This window comes from Gymnoscopelus microlampas, assembly GCF_963454915.1.
Source record: "Gymnoscopelus microlampas genome assembly, chromosome: 7".
Lineage (NCBI taxonomy): Eukaryota > Metazoa > Chordata > Actinopteri > Myctophiformes > Myctophidae > Gymnoscopelus > Gymnoscopelus microlampas.
The window spans coordinates 9,162,591-9,179,490 of record NC_139944.1 but is presented as its reverse complement, the minus strand read 5'-3'; the positions used below and the strand labels follow the sequence as shown (position 1 = coordinate 9,179,490).

Genomic DNA, 16,900 nt, shown 5'->3' with positions numbered 1-16,900 from the left:
AAATGAGTATTATTATTGAGGCTATTATGAGGCTTATTTATAATTTGCGTGGCTTTGAGCCTATGTGAGGACTCAGCTATGACTACACTTCAACTCATATTTAAGTGCTGTGAGGCAGTGTGATGCAACAATCACATCCGAGTTATCAAACCAGATTCACATAAACATGCCCGTTCTCCTGTGTTTTTGAAAAGTCATACCGTTGCTGCTTTTGTATTATATGTATAATATTTTAAAGACATGTTTTGAATATTCCGATCTACAAGCTCACAACGCGCCGCGATGTGATACGTTGTGAGCTTGTAGATCTGCTATTTTCACCACTTTAATGCAGCATTTGTAGGTTGAAGTAGGGCATTAATTTATGAAAAACATAAAACATAAAAAGTTGAAATATGGAGACATATGTTATTCCTTGTTTATTTATTGTAATGTTGTCTATCCGAGGTCAATTTAATAGTGTGAAGTAGCCAGCATCAAAGTTAGATGTGAGACAAAATGTATAAAAAAAAAAAAAAGAACAATAGTATAAAAACACAAAAAAAGGCAAGGGATCCAAAACATCAGACATGATATTGTACAAAAAACATATTGGATGAGTCTATTAAATAACTTCAACAAAATACCATGTCATGTTTTAATATTAAAAAACAAACATTTTATTTACATAAATTACAAGCACAAACTCTTTTCACAATAGTCTAAAACATTAAAACATTGTCCTTTATATCAAGTAGTCGTCTAGTTTTGTTATCACAATATGATTAATTGCATATCACTGCCGTTTAAAAGGAATGGGGAAATTGTATTTTATATTATGTATATATATATATATATATATATTCAAATCATTATCTAAAGAAACATTTGGATATTATTCACAGCACTGTAAGGACAAGATCAAATGTATTACACAATGATTGTTACACAACCACTCAAGTTAACGAGACCTCATGACGAGGCGCAGTGCATTCAACACGTCTAAACCTGTAAACCAAGGACATCACAGCAATGATCAATCTATACAAAAAAGGCTTACAGTTGGCAGTCTGTCACGCCAACATCATTTAGCTTTCACAGTTTCAAGCAGCCTACTGTTGCCACATTCAGTCCATACGAACAGAATTGTCTCTCTGCAGCTATAGTTTTCTGGCACAGTTTTTTTTTCTTTCTTTCTTTCTCTTTCACGGGCAGTCTTGTTTTATGAAGGGATGACTGCTGACACGGTTGCCAGATCTGCTTATTATAATTTCCCCGCAAGATTTTATTTGAAAATAGCCGATCTACAAGCTCACGACGCGTCGCATCGCGACGCGTCGTGATCTTGTAGATCTGCTATTTTCAAATAGCTGATGTGCGTGTTAAAGTACTCATGTGGCCCATCGTCGCTTCTTTTGGGCTGGTTTTCCTGGTTGCTTGTTTCTCTCACAGAATCTGGCAACACTGACTGCTGACTGAGTCGTCTTGTCGGAAGAAGCAGGGGTCGTCAAAGAGTCTGTACACAGACAAATGATGAGTCTTTTCCATGTCCATGGCAAACCTTTCATTTTTTTGTTGGCCACACAAAGTGTCCAAAGAGTCCTAGCGCTTCCAAGGTGGCAAAAATCCAATGCAAAAACGTCCGAGTTGGGAGACAACTGTACAATGCAAAAGAATAGTTTTAATGCCTTCAAACAGCATTCAACTGTTTGAAGGCAACTATTGTACATTGTACAATGGACTTTTAATTATTATTATTTATTTTTTTACTTTCTGTTCTTATAATGTGCAATGAAAGCACTGCCTGACTGATAATGATAAGACTCAATTATTAAAATCCCAAACACAGAATAGACTTGGACTGCGGTGGCTGGTTTGCCAGTGCCCAGGTTTTCTTCAGAATAGGTAGTGCACTGATTTAATTCATGTAGAAATACTATCATTTAAAAATGTGTAGCACAACAGCATAGACACAATGGCACATTAGGAGTCCACTAGATCTATGTGTTATCTGGCAGGCGGCAAGCATCCGGTTTTTAAAATGAAGCCAATAAGGAAGTGCTGAATTCCCTGCAGTTGTCATTAATCGCTAATCCCCCCCGCCCCCCAATTACCACGCCATTGATTACAATGGGGATTTGACCAGACTTTACACTTGATTGTATTACCGTAGTAATCAAATTATGGTAAATTATGGTCCCATAAATTCTTTTAATGAATGATAAAGCAGTGTGCTTCTAGGCCTTCTACTGGCTCTACTGAGTGAAGACCCGCCCTCGCTGTCCTTCCAGCCAATAGCATTTGTTTCCCGATTGCTTTTTCGGTACTGGATGGTGGATTTGAATTTGCCAAAAAAAGTGGCTTCAAAACGGGTCTGTATAGAAACCAGTGGGTGTGCGACGTCACCGTTCCCTTAGTCCATATTTTTTCGCAGTCTATGGTTTCGGGTCATATTATTGGCCGCCCATTTAGTCCAAGGCGAAAATGTAAGTTGAACGAATATGTCCACGACAAGCCGGCATGGTGATGCACCCTGGGATGAAGGGGTGATCGACTGCAGAGGAGCGGTCTTGTTGGATGCAGGGACGACTGTGAAGGAATGATGATTTCTTGTGCTTGGAAAACTGGAACGGGATCTGGTTCTACAAGGAAGACGTGGTGGAGTCCAGCACCTCACGACCGTTGCAAACCGCTGGCACGTAGTTAGAGGCTGATCCTGATCCTGCACGAATAAATGACAGTTTAGGCTGCCATACCAGTCGGTTAAAATACAAATTTATTCATTGGTATAAGCTTTAGAAATGAAATTGTGCTGATAATTGGAAGTAGACTTCCATTAGGGGAGAGCTATACGCAGTGGTGGAAGAAGTACTCGAATATTTTACTTAAGTAAAAGTAGCAATACCACAAGTAAAAGGCCTGTGTTCAAAATGTTACTTGAGTAAAAGTACAAACGTATTGGCATCAAAATATACTTAAAGTACCAAAAGTAAAAAGTACTAATGTTTGAAAATAGCAGATCTTCAAGCTGCGATGCAACGCGTTGTGAGCTTGTAGATCGGCTATTTTCTAATAGCCTAGGTACAAAATAGGGCTAAAGTGGTTAATGTATATTTTATAATATAGTAATTTATATCTGCAAAGTGACTAGTAACTCAAGTTTTCAAATAATTGTAGTGGAGTAGAACTAAAAGTATCGCAAATTGGAAAAACTTTAGTAAAGTAAAAAGTAACTAAAAATCTTACTTAAGTACATGTACTTAGTTACTTTCCACCACTGCGGCTATACTGCCACTATGGACCGGCTGTGAGTGGAAGTTACCTTTTGAGTAGCTGGAGCTGGGAGCTGAAGCAGCCGACACAGTGGTACCAAAGCGGTTGCCTGCGGCCCTCAGTGAGGTGACGTTCTTCTGCGGCTGGAACAGGATGATGTGGACTTTGGGGGAGAAGAGGCACCCCAGAACCACGGAGCCGCTGAGACTGACCGAGATGCACATGGTGGTGGTCTGCACCTGAGAACGATAATGAATTAATTTAGCGCTTCTCCAAGCATAGTTACAAAGTGCTTTACAGCATTGGTTCTCAAAGTGGGGTCCGGGGATAGTTAGGAACCAAATTCACCCTTATGGGTCTGTAACTCAGAGAGTGTACAAATGGAACCAAATGGAACCAAATGGACCATTTGGTTCCATTTGTACACTCTCAGAGTTACATTAACACTGATTTTACAATATCAATTTGGGTTGAACAGATAGAAATGCCATTAAATGAGGGTCCGTAGCCTAAAGCATGGATGCAATGCAAATTGGGAGTCCGTGAAATTAAAATGGTTGAAATTCACTGCTAGAGCCGTAAAAATCTTCTCTTATGGGGGTCCTTGGCATATCTTATCTAATTTGTGGCAAATAAGTGTTCATTTGGGGGTCCTTGACATGAAAAAGTTTGAGAACCACTGCTTTACAGAACAAGGTAAAAGAGCAGCGTGATGACAACCCATAAGGGATAAAACTACAACATAAGATCAGTGAATGAAATAACATGATATAAAACAAAAAACACAGGAAGAGAAATATTGAATAAACACTGACATGGCAAGAAGACTTAAGAGAAGGACTTAGAGGGGGGTTTTCAGAAGGGATTTAAAGGATGACACTGATTTCGCAAGCCTTAGGTCCTCAGGTAGAGCGTTCCCAAGCCTTTAGGAGGCCGGACTGCAAAGGCCCGGTCGCCCTTTGTAATGAGGCAGGCTTTGGGAATGACCAAGAGAGCCGTAGCTGAGGGTCTAAGGCTGCACACAGGCTCGTAAGGTGTCAGCATGTCTGAGATATAACTGGGAGCCTGTCCATTCAATGCTTTCATCAGTAAAATCGTAAAATCTATTCTGAAACTAACAGGTAACCAGTGAAGAGCAGCTAAGATGGATGTGATATGCCGGACGCACCACAATGGATTCGAACCCTCAACCTCTGTGGTGGGCAGGTACTTTACCAACCGCGCCACCCGAGCGCCCTTCATTTCTCGGAGTTCTTGGAGAAGAACAGCAACACAGTCTTATCCCAAACAAGGATCTCTCGCATTCGTCTGCTTAATAATGCAGCAAGTGTTTATGAGGCCTTAATGATGCCGTCATTGCAGCCATCTCACAACTGCATTTCTCATTTTTATGTGAAATTAAAAGGTTTAAAAGTGTAAGGTCCTTGCACACCAGGAGCGTTTATTCCGTGCGATTCGTTCGCATTCATTTAAACTGCTGTTTAGAGTTTACTCTGGGAGCGTTTATTCCCAGCGCTGCCAGTGTGGAAGGACCTTTAATTGAAAGTAGGGCAATTTGCACGGATAAATGAACCCTGTTGACCATACACAGTATGAAGTAAAAAAAAAGAAAAAAAGATGGTCAATAAAAAAATAAAAAAACATTCTAAGCTCCTTAAAAGCAGCAATCCATACATTTTGTGTCCTCGATGGGATTCGAACCCCGGTCTCCTGCCAGACATCTGCGGACAAAATCACAGCTTGACCATGGGGGATATTGGGCTTATGAGCTTCAGGCAGGACTGCTGTCAACCACTAAGTGTCCTATACCCCGACATCAGGGTCCAAACCACCTCCAACCACTGCACATGTAGTTGTATAGTATAGTAACATACTCGACTACTCTGTTTTGCAAATGTTGGAAGAAACCCCAAAGTCAGCACATCCTAATATTCAAATAGAGGATGACACATTTGTTGTGCCATATTATTTATTTAGTATATAGAATGCCTTTCCAAACATGTATGCTTAACCCATTAAGATCTACAAGCTCATGAGCTTTTAGATCTGCTATTTTTTGGAAAGATCGTGGAAAATCGCGGGTCTTTGAACATATTTTTAAAGCAAACATTTGTAACTCAAATCTTTGCTTCTGGGGGATTCTACAAATGTCTTCTAAATCCTATGTTGCTATAATTTCAAAAAATATATACGTGTTTGGCCGCGGACCCCCATCTCAAAATATGTTGTTTCAGGGACCCCCAGAAGCATATATAAAAAGATTTGCACAAATGTTCACGATTTTTCAAAAATAGCATATCTACAAGCTATCTACGAGCTTGTAGATCTGCTGTTTTTGAATAGCCCAAAGAAATCTTAAAATGACACGTTCCCGGTCTTAAAGGGTTAAAATGCACAAGCAACCTTACGGAGCCCCTGAAGGGACATTACTAGGTAGATTGTTTTAAGTGTAGATACATTTTTTTTAAAGGGTCACTTTATTTTTAAAAGCTGGCGGTTTATTTTTTGTGGTATGGGAAAAAAATCATATGTTGGCAGAAAAAAAGGAGGAGGCTATAAAAACAAAATATTTAGGGGGTGAATTTATTTTAAAGGGGAAGGATTGTTTTGGGGGGGTTAACATTTTTTTTTATAGTTGCTTAATTATTAAAGGGTGTATAGAATAATCTTTTTAGAGAATGACATTTTTGTAAAGAGGGATGATTTTCTTTTAGGAGAAAAAGTTTTTTTTTTCAAAGTGAGTTTTTTTTTCAAAATGAAGAAAGTTTTTTTTTTCAAAGTGAGTGTTTTTTTTTCAAAGTCGTGCGCACGACTTTGAAAAGGAGGAAAAATATTTTTTTTTCAAAGAAAAAGAAAAATATTTTTTTTTCAAAGATTTTTTTTTTTTTCAAAGATTTTTTTTTTTCTCAAAGATGATTATTTTTTTTTTCCAAGTTTTTTTTTTTCAAAGTGAGTGTTTTTTTTCAAGTATTGTTTCATCTTCAAAGTTTTTTTTTCAACGGCCGGGGGTCCACAGGGGTCCCCGTGGCGGGGGTGGCAGCCGGGGTTCCACCGAGGTCCCCGTGGACCGGCCAGGGGTCCACGGGGCTCCCCGTGTCGGCCGGTGCTCAGCTGCCCGACCCGTCCGAAGGGCCACCCTTCCTGGGTACCAGATGGGACGAGTGCCCTCCCTACCCTGGAGGTGCGCCTCGGAGCTCCGGGCGGCCCGTGGACCGTCTCTACCCGGCAAGCGTGGGGTCCCCTCTTCCCCCTCTGCTGAGTTGCTCCGGGGCTCGGGCAGGGACAACGGGGGACCCACCTGGAGCTCGGAGGCACACCTCCAGAGCTGGGAGGGGGGCACTCGTCCCATCTGGTACCCAGGAAGAGTGGCCCTTCGGACGGGTCATTATTATTTCCCCCTTTTCTCTTCTGGACGATTTTCTAATGCAAGTTTAGTCTGAAGTAATTGCGCCGCTTTTTAGTTTCAATAAATTGTAGAATATTAAGTAGGTCTATAATATGCCACCAACGTAATAATACAATGTAGAATGGAGTAGCCTATATAATGCCCCCATCTTTCTAATTCATTAACATGCCTCATGCTTCTGCTATTGCAGCTATTGGAGAACTAAAACTAGATAGGCTTAGAGAGAGAGCTTCGCCTATTTATAGAATCACTTCTACAAATTAAAAAAGAATAAAAACATACATGCATGCATGTATACAGTATAACCATATAGACCTATTTAACTACTGCTGGAGCCCATATTATGTGAATGAGATTACAGGATTGAAAAACTACTTTGATCAAAAATAAGTTACTTCTATACTTACTTCCAACTTCTACAAGTGAAAGAGAGGTGATTCACTCTAACAATCATCGTCTTGGGTCATCTTTCTAATTAACATGCTAATCATCGTCTCATCATCTTGGGTCATGTTCTGCTATTGCAGCTATTAAGTACCTCAAATGGCATGTGAATGCAGAGGTGAGTCGTCTTGGGTCATCTTTCTAATTCATTGACATGCTAAGGTACAGCTATTGTCATTGAAGTTATTGAAATAATAAATCAAATAGATAGGTCACTTTAACTCCTCATCACAACCATGTAGCCTACAAAATCAGGGTCTTTATTTGCCACTCTTTGCAGAAATGTATACATCAGCAATAACTGTGTCATCACATCATCACTGTGTCATCATGTTGGGTGTGTTGTTCAAGCCCTCTTAGATGGCTGGCTGTAGACATGGTCAGGTCAGGTTGTAACCTTGGCAGGGCGTCCAGCAGCAATCCGATGTTTTCCACCAAAGCTGTGTGTGTGTGTGTGTGTGTGTGTTATATATATATATATATTTATACACATATACATACACACTGATATAAATGACAGCTTAAATTAAAAGTGCATACAAGAATTACAAATAAGACATTTGTGCTTTGACATTTGCCATGTTCATGACTGCTGTTTCCTACATTATCAATTGCTTATGTCACGTTGAACTCTGTTGAATAGTATTACCCCACAAAACATATAGATCTTAGTTCATTACATAAGTCATTACATGCTAAATGTTGCATTTATCTCATGCTATGCTGACATACATTCCCACATTCATGTTGCTAACAGAAAGCCTTTGGCCAAAAAATATTGACCAATTAAAAAACCTTTTTCTTTTGCACTTGAAGTATACTTAGCTTACATGACAAAGACTCAAACCATTGGAGGGGGGTAACTCTTGGAAGCTAGTGTACTTTACTATCATCAGGATGACTTGAACCATTGAACAGGGGTGTGGGGGGTAACCCATTTTTGAAATCTTGGAAGCCTACTAGCTCCTTCCATGCACCTTAACAAAATGTCATCCTACATAACAGCAAGTTGAGATCTCATTCATTTAACTGCATTGGATTCGCTTCCTGGGATGTCAAAGATGAAAGTCTGAATGAACTCCCAAACCTGGGAACATGGTTTCAGGGAAATTGAGATCGAAGACATAAAATGCTTTAAAACACCCATCACCCAAAAGAGATGGGTGCGCCAAGGCCGCCCCATTTATTATCACATAAGCTTGGGAACACTGATGCCCCTCCCCTAGCATAAAAACATATGGATACTCTGCGATTGCTGCGGTCAGCTACTGCACCAGGTTTGCCACAGGCTGAAGAAGAAAAGAAAAGAGAGGAAAGAACAAGATTATTACAAGTTGATACAACAGGTTAAATTGAACTCCAAAGCTCCAGTGCTGTAGTCAAGTCACTATATCTGGAGTCTAGGTTGAGTTAATTCCCCAGTAGTGCTCAAGTCCAAATAGTGTCCAAAGTTACTGAACATGAGTGTGAATGCACATGTAGGTGGAACACACATACCTGCCCTTACACAGCATTAAAATAATGTCACTGTAATTAGCTATCAATATCTTATGCCAACTTATATATTAGGCTATATTACAAAAAATGTGTCTGCATGATCCAACTGTTTGTTGGGCTTCTTCCTCACGGAAGACCAAGGCTGGAGACCAAGGCTGGGGCGCTAACCCATACTGCTCCCGGAGTATGTGAGCTCTATGTGAATACCAGCTGAGAGCAAATCTACTGTATGTTGACGCGAAGGTCACCCGTCTTCTCCTTCCTGGCCGGCCATATGAGTGATCTTCGCAGAGAATTCAGGGTTCATCTCCCAGTACACTCAGGATTTAACATCGAGAAATCCTGAGAAATCTACAGACAGCAAAAGACAAAAAAATGTGTAAGGCACAAACAATAATCGATTTAGTCTGTACTAAACTTATTCTGTGAGATGTAACCTCACCATGCCTTGAGTGTCCACTAGATGCAGCAACTCTTCGATTATGGCTTGGATTGAATTTGTCCCATCTGCAGTCTGCAGTGGTGGCCACATGTTTTGGCAAGGCTTGTCTGCAGTTATTTGATTCTGTGAAGAGCAGAAAAAGATTAACTCAAGCTAATGGTGATAGATGAACATCCAAGTTTACAAGAACGGTTTGTTGCAAAAAGCATAGTCACATCCACTCCTAAATGTACAGTAGTCACTGTACATTTGAGTTGGATTGAGATAGAAGGGCAACTTGTACCTTATTTCAATCCAAGAGACACCTTGCTTTACCTTTTTCATGTGACTCCTCCCTGGCCTGGGTTGAAACATGCATCATAAAGTAGAGAAAGTTATCAGAAAAGAACACACACAAACACACATGCACACATTAGGAAATAACCAGCAGCAATACTGAAATTCAGAGTTGCCAATAATGGTTCACATTACAGTAGGATTCACATTGGAATGTTTTGTAACAATGTATTAACTTTACTTACTGACCCATGACAGTCCCTCAGGCATGGAAATGTATCCACTATCGATGACACCAGCTTTGCCTTTGTAGCTGAAGTTGGAATTTAAAACAATAGACATTTTATTGACATTTCCATTTGGATAGTTTGAAGTATTTGTTGATATGGGGTTACAGGGGCCAAACATATTTTATTGCTTTACCTTAGCTTGACAGCCCTCTCCTTTAGCTGTGCTAAATTATTCTAAATAGCCTGTATTGTACATACAACTGATATTGCATCAGTATATATATGCTACATCGCACAACGTTGTCGGCCCCAAAAATAGCAGATCTACAAGCTCACAGCGCGTCGCGGACGCAACATGTTGTGAGCTTGTAGATCTGCTATTTTTGGTGTTAACGTTATTCATGTGATAGAACATGATAGAACATGCCAGCCAATATATGATGACATTCTCTCCCTAGAATTAAATCACTTTGAAACGCTGCACTCCATATACCAGTGGTTCTCAAACTTTTTCATGTCAAGGACCCCCAAAATGACACTTATTACCCCCCAAAATGACACTTATTACCCCACGGACCCCCATTTGAAAAGATAAGCCAGGGACCCCAATAAGAGAAGGTTTTTACGGCTCTCTAGCTGTGATTCTCAACCATTTTAATTTCAAGGACCCCCAGTTTAACATGCATTAGGCTACGGACCCCCATTTAATGGCATTTATACCTCTGGGACCCCAATTCATATTGTAAAATCAATGTTAATTTAACTCTTGAGAGTGTACAAATGGAACCAAATGGACCCGTTATGGTTCCATTTGTACACTCTCAGAGTTACAGACCCATACGGGTCCATTTGGTTCCTGTCCATCATTTAGCTGGGGACCCCCTGGAACCCCCTCAAGTACCCCTGGGGGTCCCCGGACCCCACTTTGAGAACCAATGCCATATACAACATAAATATGATCGGCAACGTACATTAACGTAGTGGGTCAGTGCCAGTGCTAGCTAGCTGGGTGCTACCCATGGAGCTAACGGTGCTAACGTTAGCGTTAGCTAGCATAATGGCTAACGTTAGTAAGCAAGCTGTACACACGCATTCATTCATTCATTAATTCTCCCAGATAGCGGTAGATTAATGAGAGCACATAATCACTTACAATCATTTCCTTGTAAACAAATTACCGTTAGCTGACCAGCTATTTCCTCCGTGGTGGAAAGTGGAAAGTCTGGTGACCAAATTTGGTCAAAGAGGAAGGGACGTAGTTGCCGGAACTCCTTTGACGGAAGCCCTGTCCTTCAAAATAAAGTGCTTTTTCAAACTCGTGCGCACGAGTTTCAAACTCGTGCGCACGAGTTTGAAAAGGAGAGGTTTTATTTTCGAGATAGGCTATATTTTTTTTTGGTCCAAGTTTTTTTTTTTTTTTTTTACAAAGATTTTTTTTTTTTTTTTAAGTTTTTTTTTTTCAAAGTCATGCAGGAAAAAAAAAACTAACCTAAAAAAAAAAAACATTGAAAAAAAAAAAAAAACTTTGACAAAAAGTTTTTTTTATCAGACAAAAAATTATATTCCATAAATAAATAAAAATCATCCCCCTTTCAAAAAATGTCATACACTAAAAAGATAAATTTTATACACCCTTAAATAATTAAGCAACTATTAAAAAAAAAGTCACCCCCCCGTTTTTTTTCTGCCAACATATAATTTTTTACCCCATACCACAAAACATAAACCGCCAGCTTTTAAAAATAAAGTCACCCCCCCCAAAAAAAAATCTTTCCCCTTTTTAAATAAATGTCATCCCCTAAAAATATGTTTTATAGTCTCGTTTTCTTTTCTGCCAACATATTATTCTTTTCCCCATACCACAAAACATAAACCGCCACGTTTTAAAAATAAAGCGACCCTTCCAAAAAATGTACCTACCCTTCAAACAATCTACCTAGTAATGTCCCTTCAGGGGCTCCGTACAACCTTGTATCCAGTGGTCATGCATAATGTATTTTACTCATGTTATACTACTTACACTACAAGTGTATAAATTATGTGCAGTATTTGCATGTTCCTGGATAACAGGGCAAATTAAAGGTCAAGTTTAGGCTATAATCACTGCTGGCTGTCCTGGCCAAGTCAAAGCCTCGTTAGTCATCGTTGCTGTCAGGTGGAAACCTTGTATGTCCAAACACGTTCCTTTTTTATTATTATTTAAAAAAAATGAAGTACTGAAAATAGCAGATCTACAAGCTCACAACGTGGGTAGATCTTTTAGATCAGCTATTTTCACTACTTTTGTGTGACGCTCTTGTTGAACTACGGAGATACAAGGTTTCTGCCCGACAGCAACGTCATATTTCAGCCGCTAATGCGAGCTGACTGCCGAGGACATACGCCGCGCAGGGGCAGTGAGTCTCTCCCCAGCCACCGGTTAGCCCTGCAGTCCAGGGGCCATGCAGGGTCTTCTGTTTGCAGACCCCCACAGCTAGATGTGAAATCACTTATAAACATGCCATGTGCGGATGCATAAACCACTCAGAAAGCTTTCATGTTTAAATATGCACATTAGGAAACAGCCAGTCGGTGTTATCACTACAAACACTGTGTTTGTAATTCATTAGCCTTTTAATTTCACACCACCAGGGTTTGATTTGTACCAAAAAAACTGAGTGGGGGCATTTCCTTAATCACTTGAGCCCTCTCCACTTATTAAATTGGACATGAGTTGCCTGTATAATTGGTAGGGTTGTAGTACTCGAGACCGGTCTCAGTCTCGAGACCGAGGAGGGACTAGGACAGGTGGGTGGTGGAGGAGGTGCTAAGGTGAGAACCAGGTATACTTAATGAACTGGAGGCGTGTCCACATAAAAACATCATTTTAACAATTTCTTATAACCATATGATTATGTTTTAGGGGGGGGGGATCACTGAAAATCAAGGCATCCCATCTTTAATGTACTTGCAACTTGTGTGCTAGTGGGGATGAGGAGCAGATTCAGCCACACCCATTTACAAAGTCCGTCCATCCATCCACCTTCAACTGTTGCCCCCGTGCACACCAGTGCACGGGGGCAACAGTTCCAGCAGAGACCTCCAGACTTCCCTTTCCCGGGCAACATTAACCACTTCATGCCGGGGGAACCTGAGAAATAGGCTCTATGCACAGCAGCCATATTGTGAAGACATTCACAGGTGTTACCAATGATACTAATGAAGGCTCTGTTCCATTTAGTGTAGCACAGTGGTTCTCTGATAGCACAGTGGTTCTCAGATTTTTCAATTTCCACGACCCCCATAACTCTGAGAGTGTACAAATTTGGTTCTATTTTACACTCTCAGAGTTACACACTCGTAAGGGGCCATTTGGAAACCCCTTAAGGAACCATGAGGGTCCCTGGACCCAAGTTTTAGAGCCACTTGGTGTAACAGAGTGTTTCCAGTGAGCCAACATGCACAATATCAGCACCCTGACTCTGTTTGACCAGAATGGAACAGAGCCTTCATTAGTATCATTGGTAACACCTGTGAATGTCTTCACAATATGGCTGGTGTGCATAGACAGGTTTCCTGTTAGTAAACATGAGAGGATATGACCGTGCAGATCCGGGGTAGCCTATAGAGGGCACCATTACCCGCAGCAGCTCTGGTCAAATGTCCATTCATAAAATAAATGATCTTCACCGGGTTTAATGAAAGTAGATTACATTATGCAGTTTGTAATACCTTGTTTACTCAATAAAAATGATTTGTCGGAAGTTGGATCTGTTTGTATATAATAGCAGCATTATGCCTATTATGCCTATAATAGCAGAATTATGGCTATCTAACTCCCGAACATAACAACAGAGTGAACGGCGCAACAATTCGTTTTCCCCGAGCATGCGCAGATTGCGCATTCTGCTCTGTGATGACGTCGTGCGGAAATCCGTCTATTGAGCCTATTCCAAAACCAGCGTGGAGATATAACCCCCCCCCCCCCCCCCCCATCTGGTCATTGGTCTGCCCCAGGGCTTCCTCATAGTGGCACGTGCCCAGAGGACCTCCCTAAAGGGAGACGCTCAGGAAGCAGCCGTTGTAGATGCCTAACCCACATTCACTGGCTAATTTCCACATGAAGGAGCAGCGGCTCTACTCTGAGTCTCTCCCGAGTGACTGAACCTCTCACCCTATCCCTAAGGGAGACGCCAGCCACCCGCTTGAGAAAACTAATTTCGGCCGCTTGTATCCGTGATCTTATTCATGACCGAACACACAGCTAGTATTAACTCGTTCTTAAGGGGGCTATTTTTTGACACTCATCACTGTGTGCTTTACGACATGATGATGGTGGGTCGGCCTTCTCTAACAGAGACACAACATCATTATTTTTTACTTATTTTTAAAACTCTCATTGGGAACCATCCCTCGTATTTGTCTGAGATTTTGTCTTGGGAGTCTTACCAGATGAAATGTTTTTATTTGACTTCAAGTCAATAGGGTTTACAGTCACACTGAGATTGGGAAACCTTCTTTTCCCTTTAATGCCACTTACTCCTGGACTGCCCTTCAATGCACTTTAAAACTTGATTCAGTGCCATTTTTTGCATCGTTTAAATCCTTGATCACGCTTCATTGTGTAATCTCATCTGTAACTGTTTTTAATGTACCTAGTATTTCACTTTATATTTTAGCATCTAGCTGCTTGTATAGTTCCTGTTTTTTGTCTTCCTGTCTGTCTCTTGATGTATGTTGCTGTTGTTATATTGTTCGCTCGACTGCAAATGAGAGTAACCTCAGTGCCTCTCGAGCATAAATAAAGTTTGAAATGCAATGAAATGAAAATCGTTTTTAAAACATTTTATTTTCCTTTTGTTTGGACTTGTTTTCCTTCCTTGTTTATATTCTTTAACAACTTGATTTATAGCCTGTTCTTTGCTCAAATATTCTACATTAGGTTGTTCTGATATATATATATATATATATATATATATATATATATATATATATATATATATATATATATATATATATTCATGAATAAATAATTGTGTTCCCTAACACAATGGCTTTTCATTCATAATCCTAATATACTTCTATTAGTACCTTACAGAGTATTGCTGGGACTTAGGTAGTGGTTTGAGACTCAAACAGAGGGTTTACAAATCATTTTTTGAATAAGGCAAAGGTCCGTTTATTTAAGTCGGTCAATCGAGCTTAGCTTATCAAATTGGATCCCCTCCCAACCAACCAACTTAATAAAACTGGGGTGCAGAGCAGTGGCGCAAATCTGGGTTGAGGCTAAAGGGGGTCTCGCCAAAATTGTGAGGTTTTCTTTCTTTTTTTTCCTAATCTAGCTAATTTGACACTGTTATGTTAATTCTTCATTATTAATAACTTATAATGCATAAGTGGGTTCAGGTTCTATTAAATATATATTTTTAATTATTTTAACATACATTTTTATTATTCTAAATGACTTGGTGGGGGGGGGGGTCCAATCTCCCCCGTACCCCCTGGGATTTCCGCGTCTGGTGCAGAGTATGAAAACTTACATGAAAATAAACATGAAAACAACAGAACAACAATTCAAATACTTTTTCATACCCCCTCCAAGAATCCCCCAAAAATATTGCTTAAAAAACAACAACCCTGGTTTACATTAACCACTTGAACCCAAGCATCCGTATTCTTGGGGGAACATTCGCTGAAAATAGCACATCCCTTAGCTCTAGGGGTGTGCCGATACACTAATTTCACGAAACGATACGATACGATATTTGGCTCACAACTTCGATACGATTTCGATACGATACGATACGCACTTTTTTTATTATGAAAATAAATGGGGGAGAAAAAAAAGGAAACGCAAACAAATAATTCTGTTTTTGCATTATTCAGACATGCAAACTTGCAGCTTTTCAGCCGTTTTGAATCCAAATAGGGCAATAGTGTGACACCTGACCCGAAAAAAAAACAACATGTTGTCACCCTTTTCACCTCGGGGCTGTTTGCATGCCTGATTATTTTGATTGGTGTAAAAAAAAAATCGTCGCGAAAACGTATCGCGATATATCGCGGGACGATATATCGGCACACCCCTACTTAGCTCGTTGTGAGCTTGTAGATCGGCTATTTTCGGCAAAAGTCTTTGTGTAGAGGGAAAAAAATAACAGACTAAGTACAGAGCCAAAACTTGCTCTGATGCTGCATCGTCCCCCTGCAAAAAGCCCCCTGTCAGAAGCCATCAGGGTCCTGACCCACATATTGTCGCTGTCGGGTGGAAACCTTGTATGTCCAAGAGCGTTACTTGTCAAGAAATGGAGAAAAAAAAGTTATTGTAGTTATTATTTAGTGACGCGTTGTGTTGTGAGCTTGTAGATTGACTATTTTAGCTCCCTTTGCGTGACACTCTTGTACAACTACGTAGGGCATTAATTTACGAAAAAATAAAGATTTCTGCCTGTCCGCAACAATCTGTTCTGCTCTGTTTGTCCACTGGTATAACTGACTCCTGCTTAACACTGGCACACTCATAAATCATAAGGACTATATATGGATACATATCCTGTGTTTCCCCAGGGGTATAATTAAAGATCTATGACCATCTTATCTTATGATGATGATTGACTATCAATGTCCATGTGTGATAGTCAAGGATAATCAATCAGTTTGTTGCTGTCTGCATACCATACTCTGCATGTCGCCAGTCTGTCCTGACTGCCTGGCTCTCCAGCGTCTTGCCAGCCTAATGCTCAGCTCTCTCTCTCTCTCTCTCTCTCTCTCTCTCTCTAACTCAACTCAAATTGCTTTATTGCATGATACAATGTTTTACATTGCCAAAGCATGCATATAACATAAAACAGGTCACAGCATTACGTATACAGTACAATAATCTAATCTCTCTCTCTCTCTACTGTAATTCTGGCTCTAACTACTTAACAATAAATCTGTATTTGTATAGTCGCCAGGCCTGTGTCTGAGTCTTGCTTTTTGGGTGGTTTCTGTGGCAGGGCAACAGCCTGTACACCCAGCTCAAGCAATCTGTTCAACTCCTTAAGTATCTTGTGATGTGGTGGCAAAAAAAGTAAACACTTAAGCCCTGTAGATCACTGTTTCCCAAACAGTGGGTCGGGATCCGTTTTGGGGTCCCGGACACATTTTTATAGGTTGCGAATTCCAAAAAGGAGTTCCATAAATATATATATTTTTAAATGACCTTTTAGGAAGTAGTGAAAATATCAAATCTACAAGCCCACAACATGTCACATCGCAACGTGTTGTGAGCTTGTATATCGACTCTTTTCAGTAGTTTAGGGTCCCTAGAGAGACTCAAGCTAAAAGGTTTGGGAACCACTGCCGTTGATCAGCTACTTTTGCTGTAAAAAA

The 16,900-nt window shown here is 40.3% G+C and overlaps 1 protein-coding gene and 2 long non-coding RNA genes across 7 annotated transcripts in view; 1 reads left to right on the top strand and 2 right to left on the bottom strand.

Moving 5' to 3' along the window:
- The window catches only part of LOC311049671, a 331,395-nt gene that overhangs the window by 174,379 nt on the left and 140,116 nt on the right, over positions 1–16,900 (top strand). The gene's annotated exons all lie outside the window — the stretch shown is intronic.
- grm2b (glutamate receptor, metabotropic 2b) overlaps positions 2,622–16,900 on the bottom strand; it is a gene marked incomplete at its 3' end in the record, with an annotated part of 50,741 nt that continues 36,462 nt past the window's right edge. Inside the window, exons 10-11 of one of the 4 annotated variants that reach the window (XM_084063408.1) lie at positions 3,302–3,491; positions 2,622–2,695 (exon numbers count right to left, since the gene is read on the bottom strand). In XM_084063408.1, the coding sequence (XP_083919534.1) occupies positions 2,622–2,695; positions 3,302–3,491 (264 nt within the window). Of the gene's footprint in view, positions 2,702–3,274; positions 3,492–16,900 lie in introns of all 4 variants that reach the window. The other 3 variants (XM_084063407.1, XM_084063409.1, XM_084063410.1) reach the window with 3 other exon arrangements.
- Positions 9,085–10,764, bottom strand: LOC311049670. Of its 2 annotated transcripts, none has more exons than XR_014601215.1 (4): positions 10,701–10,760; positions 9,567–9,630; positions 9,357–9,381; positions 9,085–9,164 (listed from the first exon to the last, which is right to left on the bottom strand). It is a non-coding gene; the product is annotated as an uncharacterized lncRNA (long non-coding RNA). The 2 variants fall into 2 exon arrangements; XR_014601214.1 differs by having other exon boundaries at positions 9,104–9,164; positions 9,563–9,630; positions 10,701–10,764.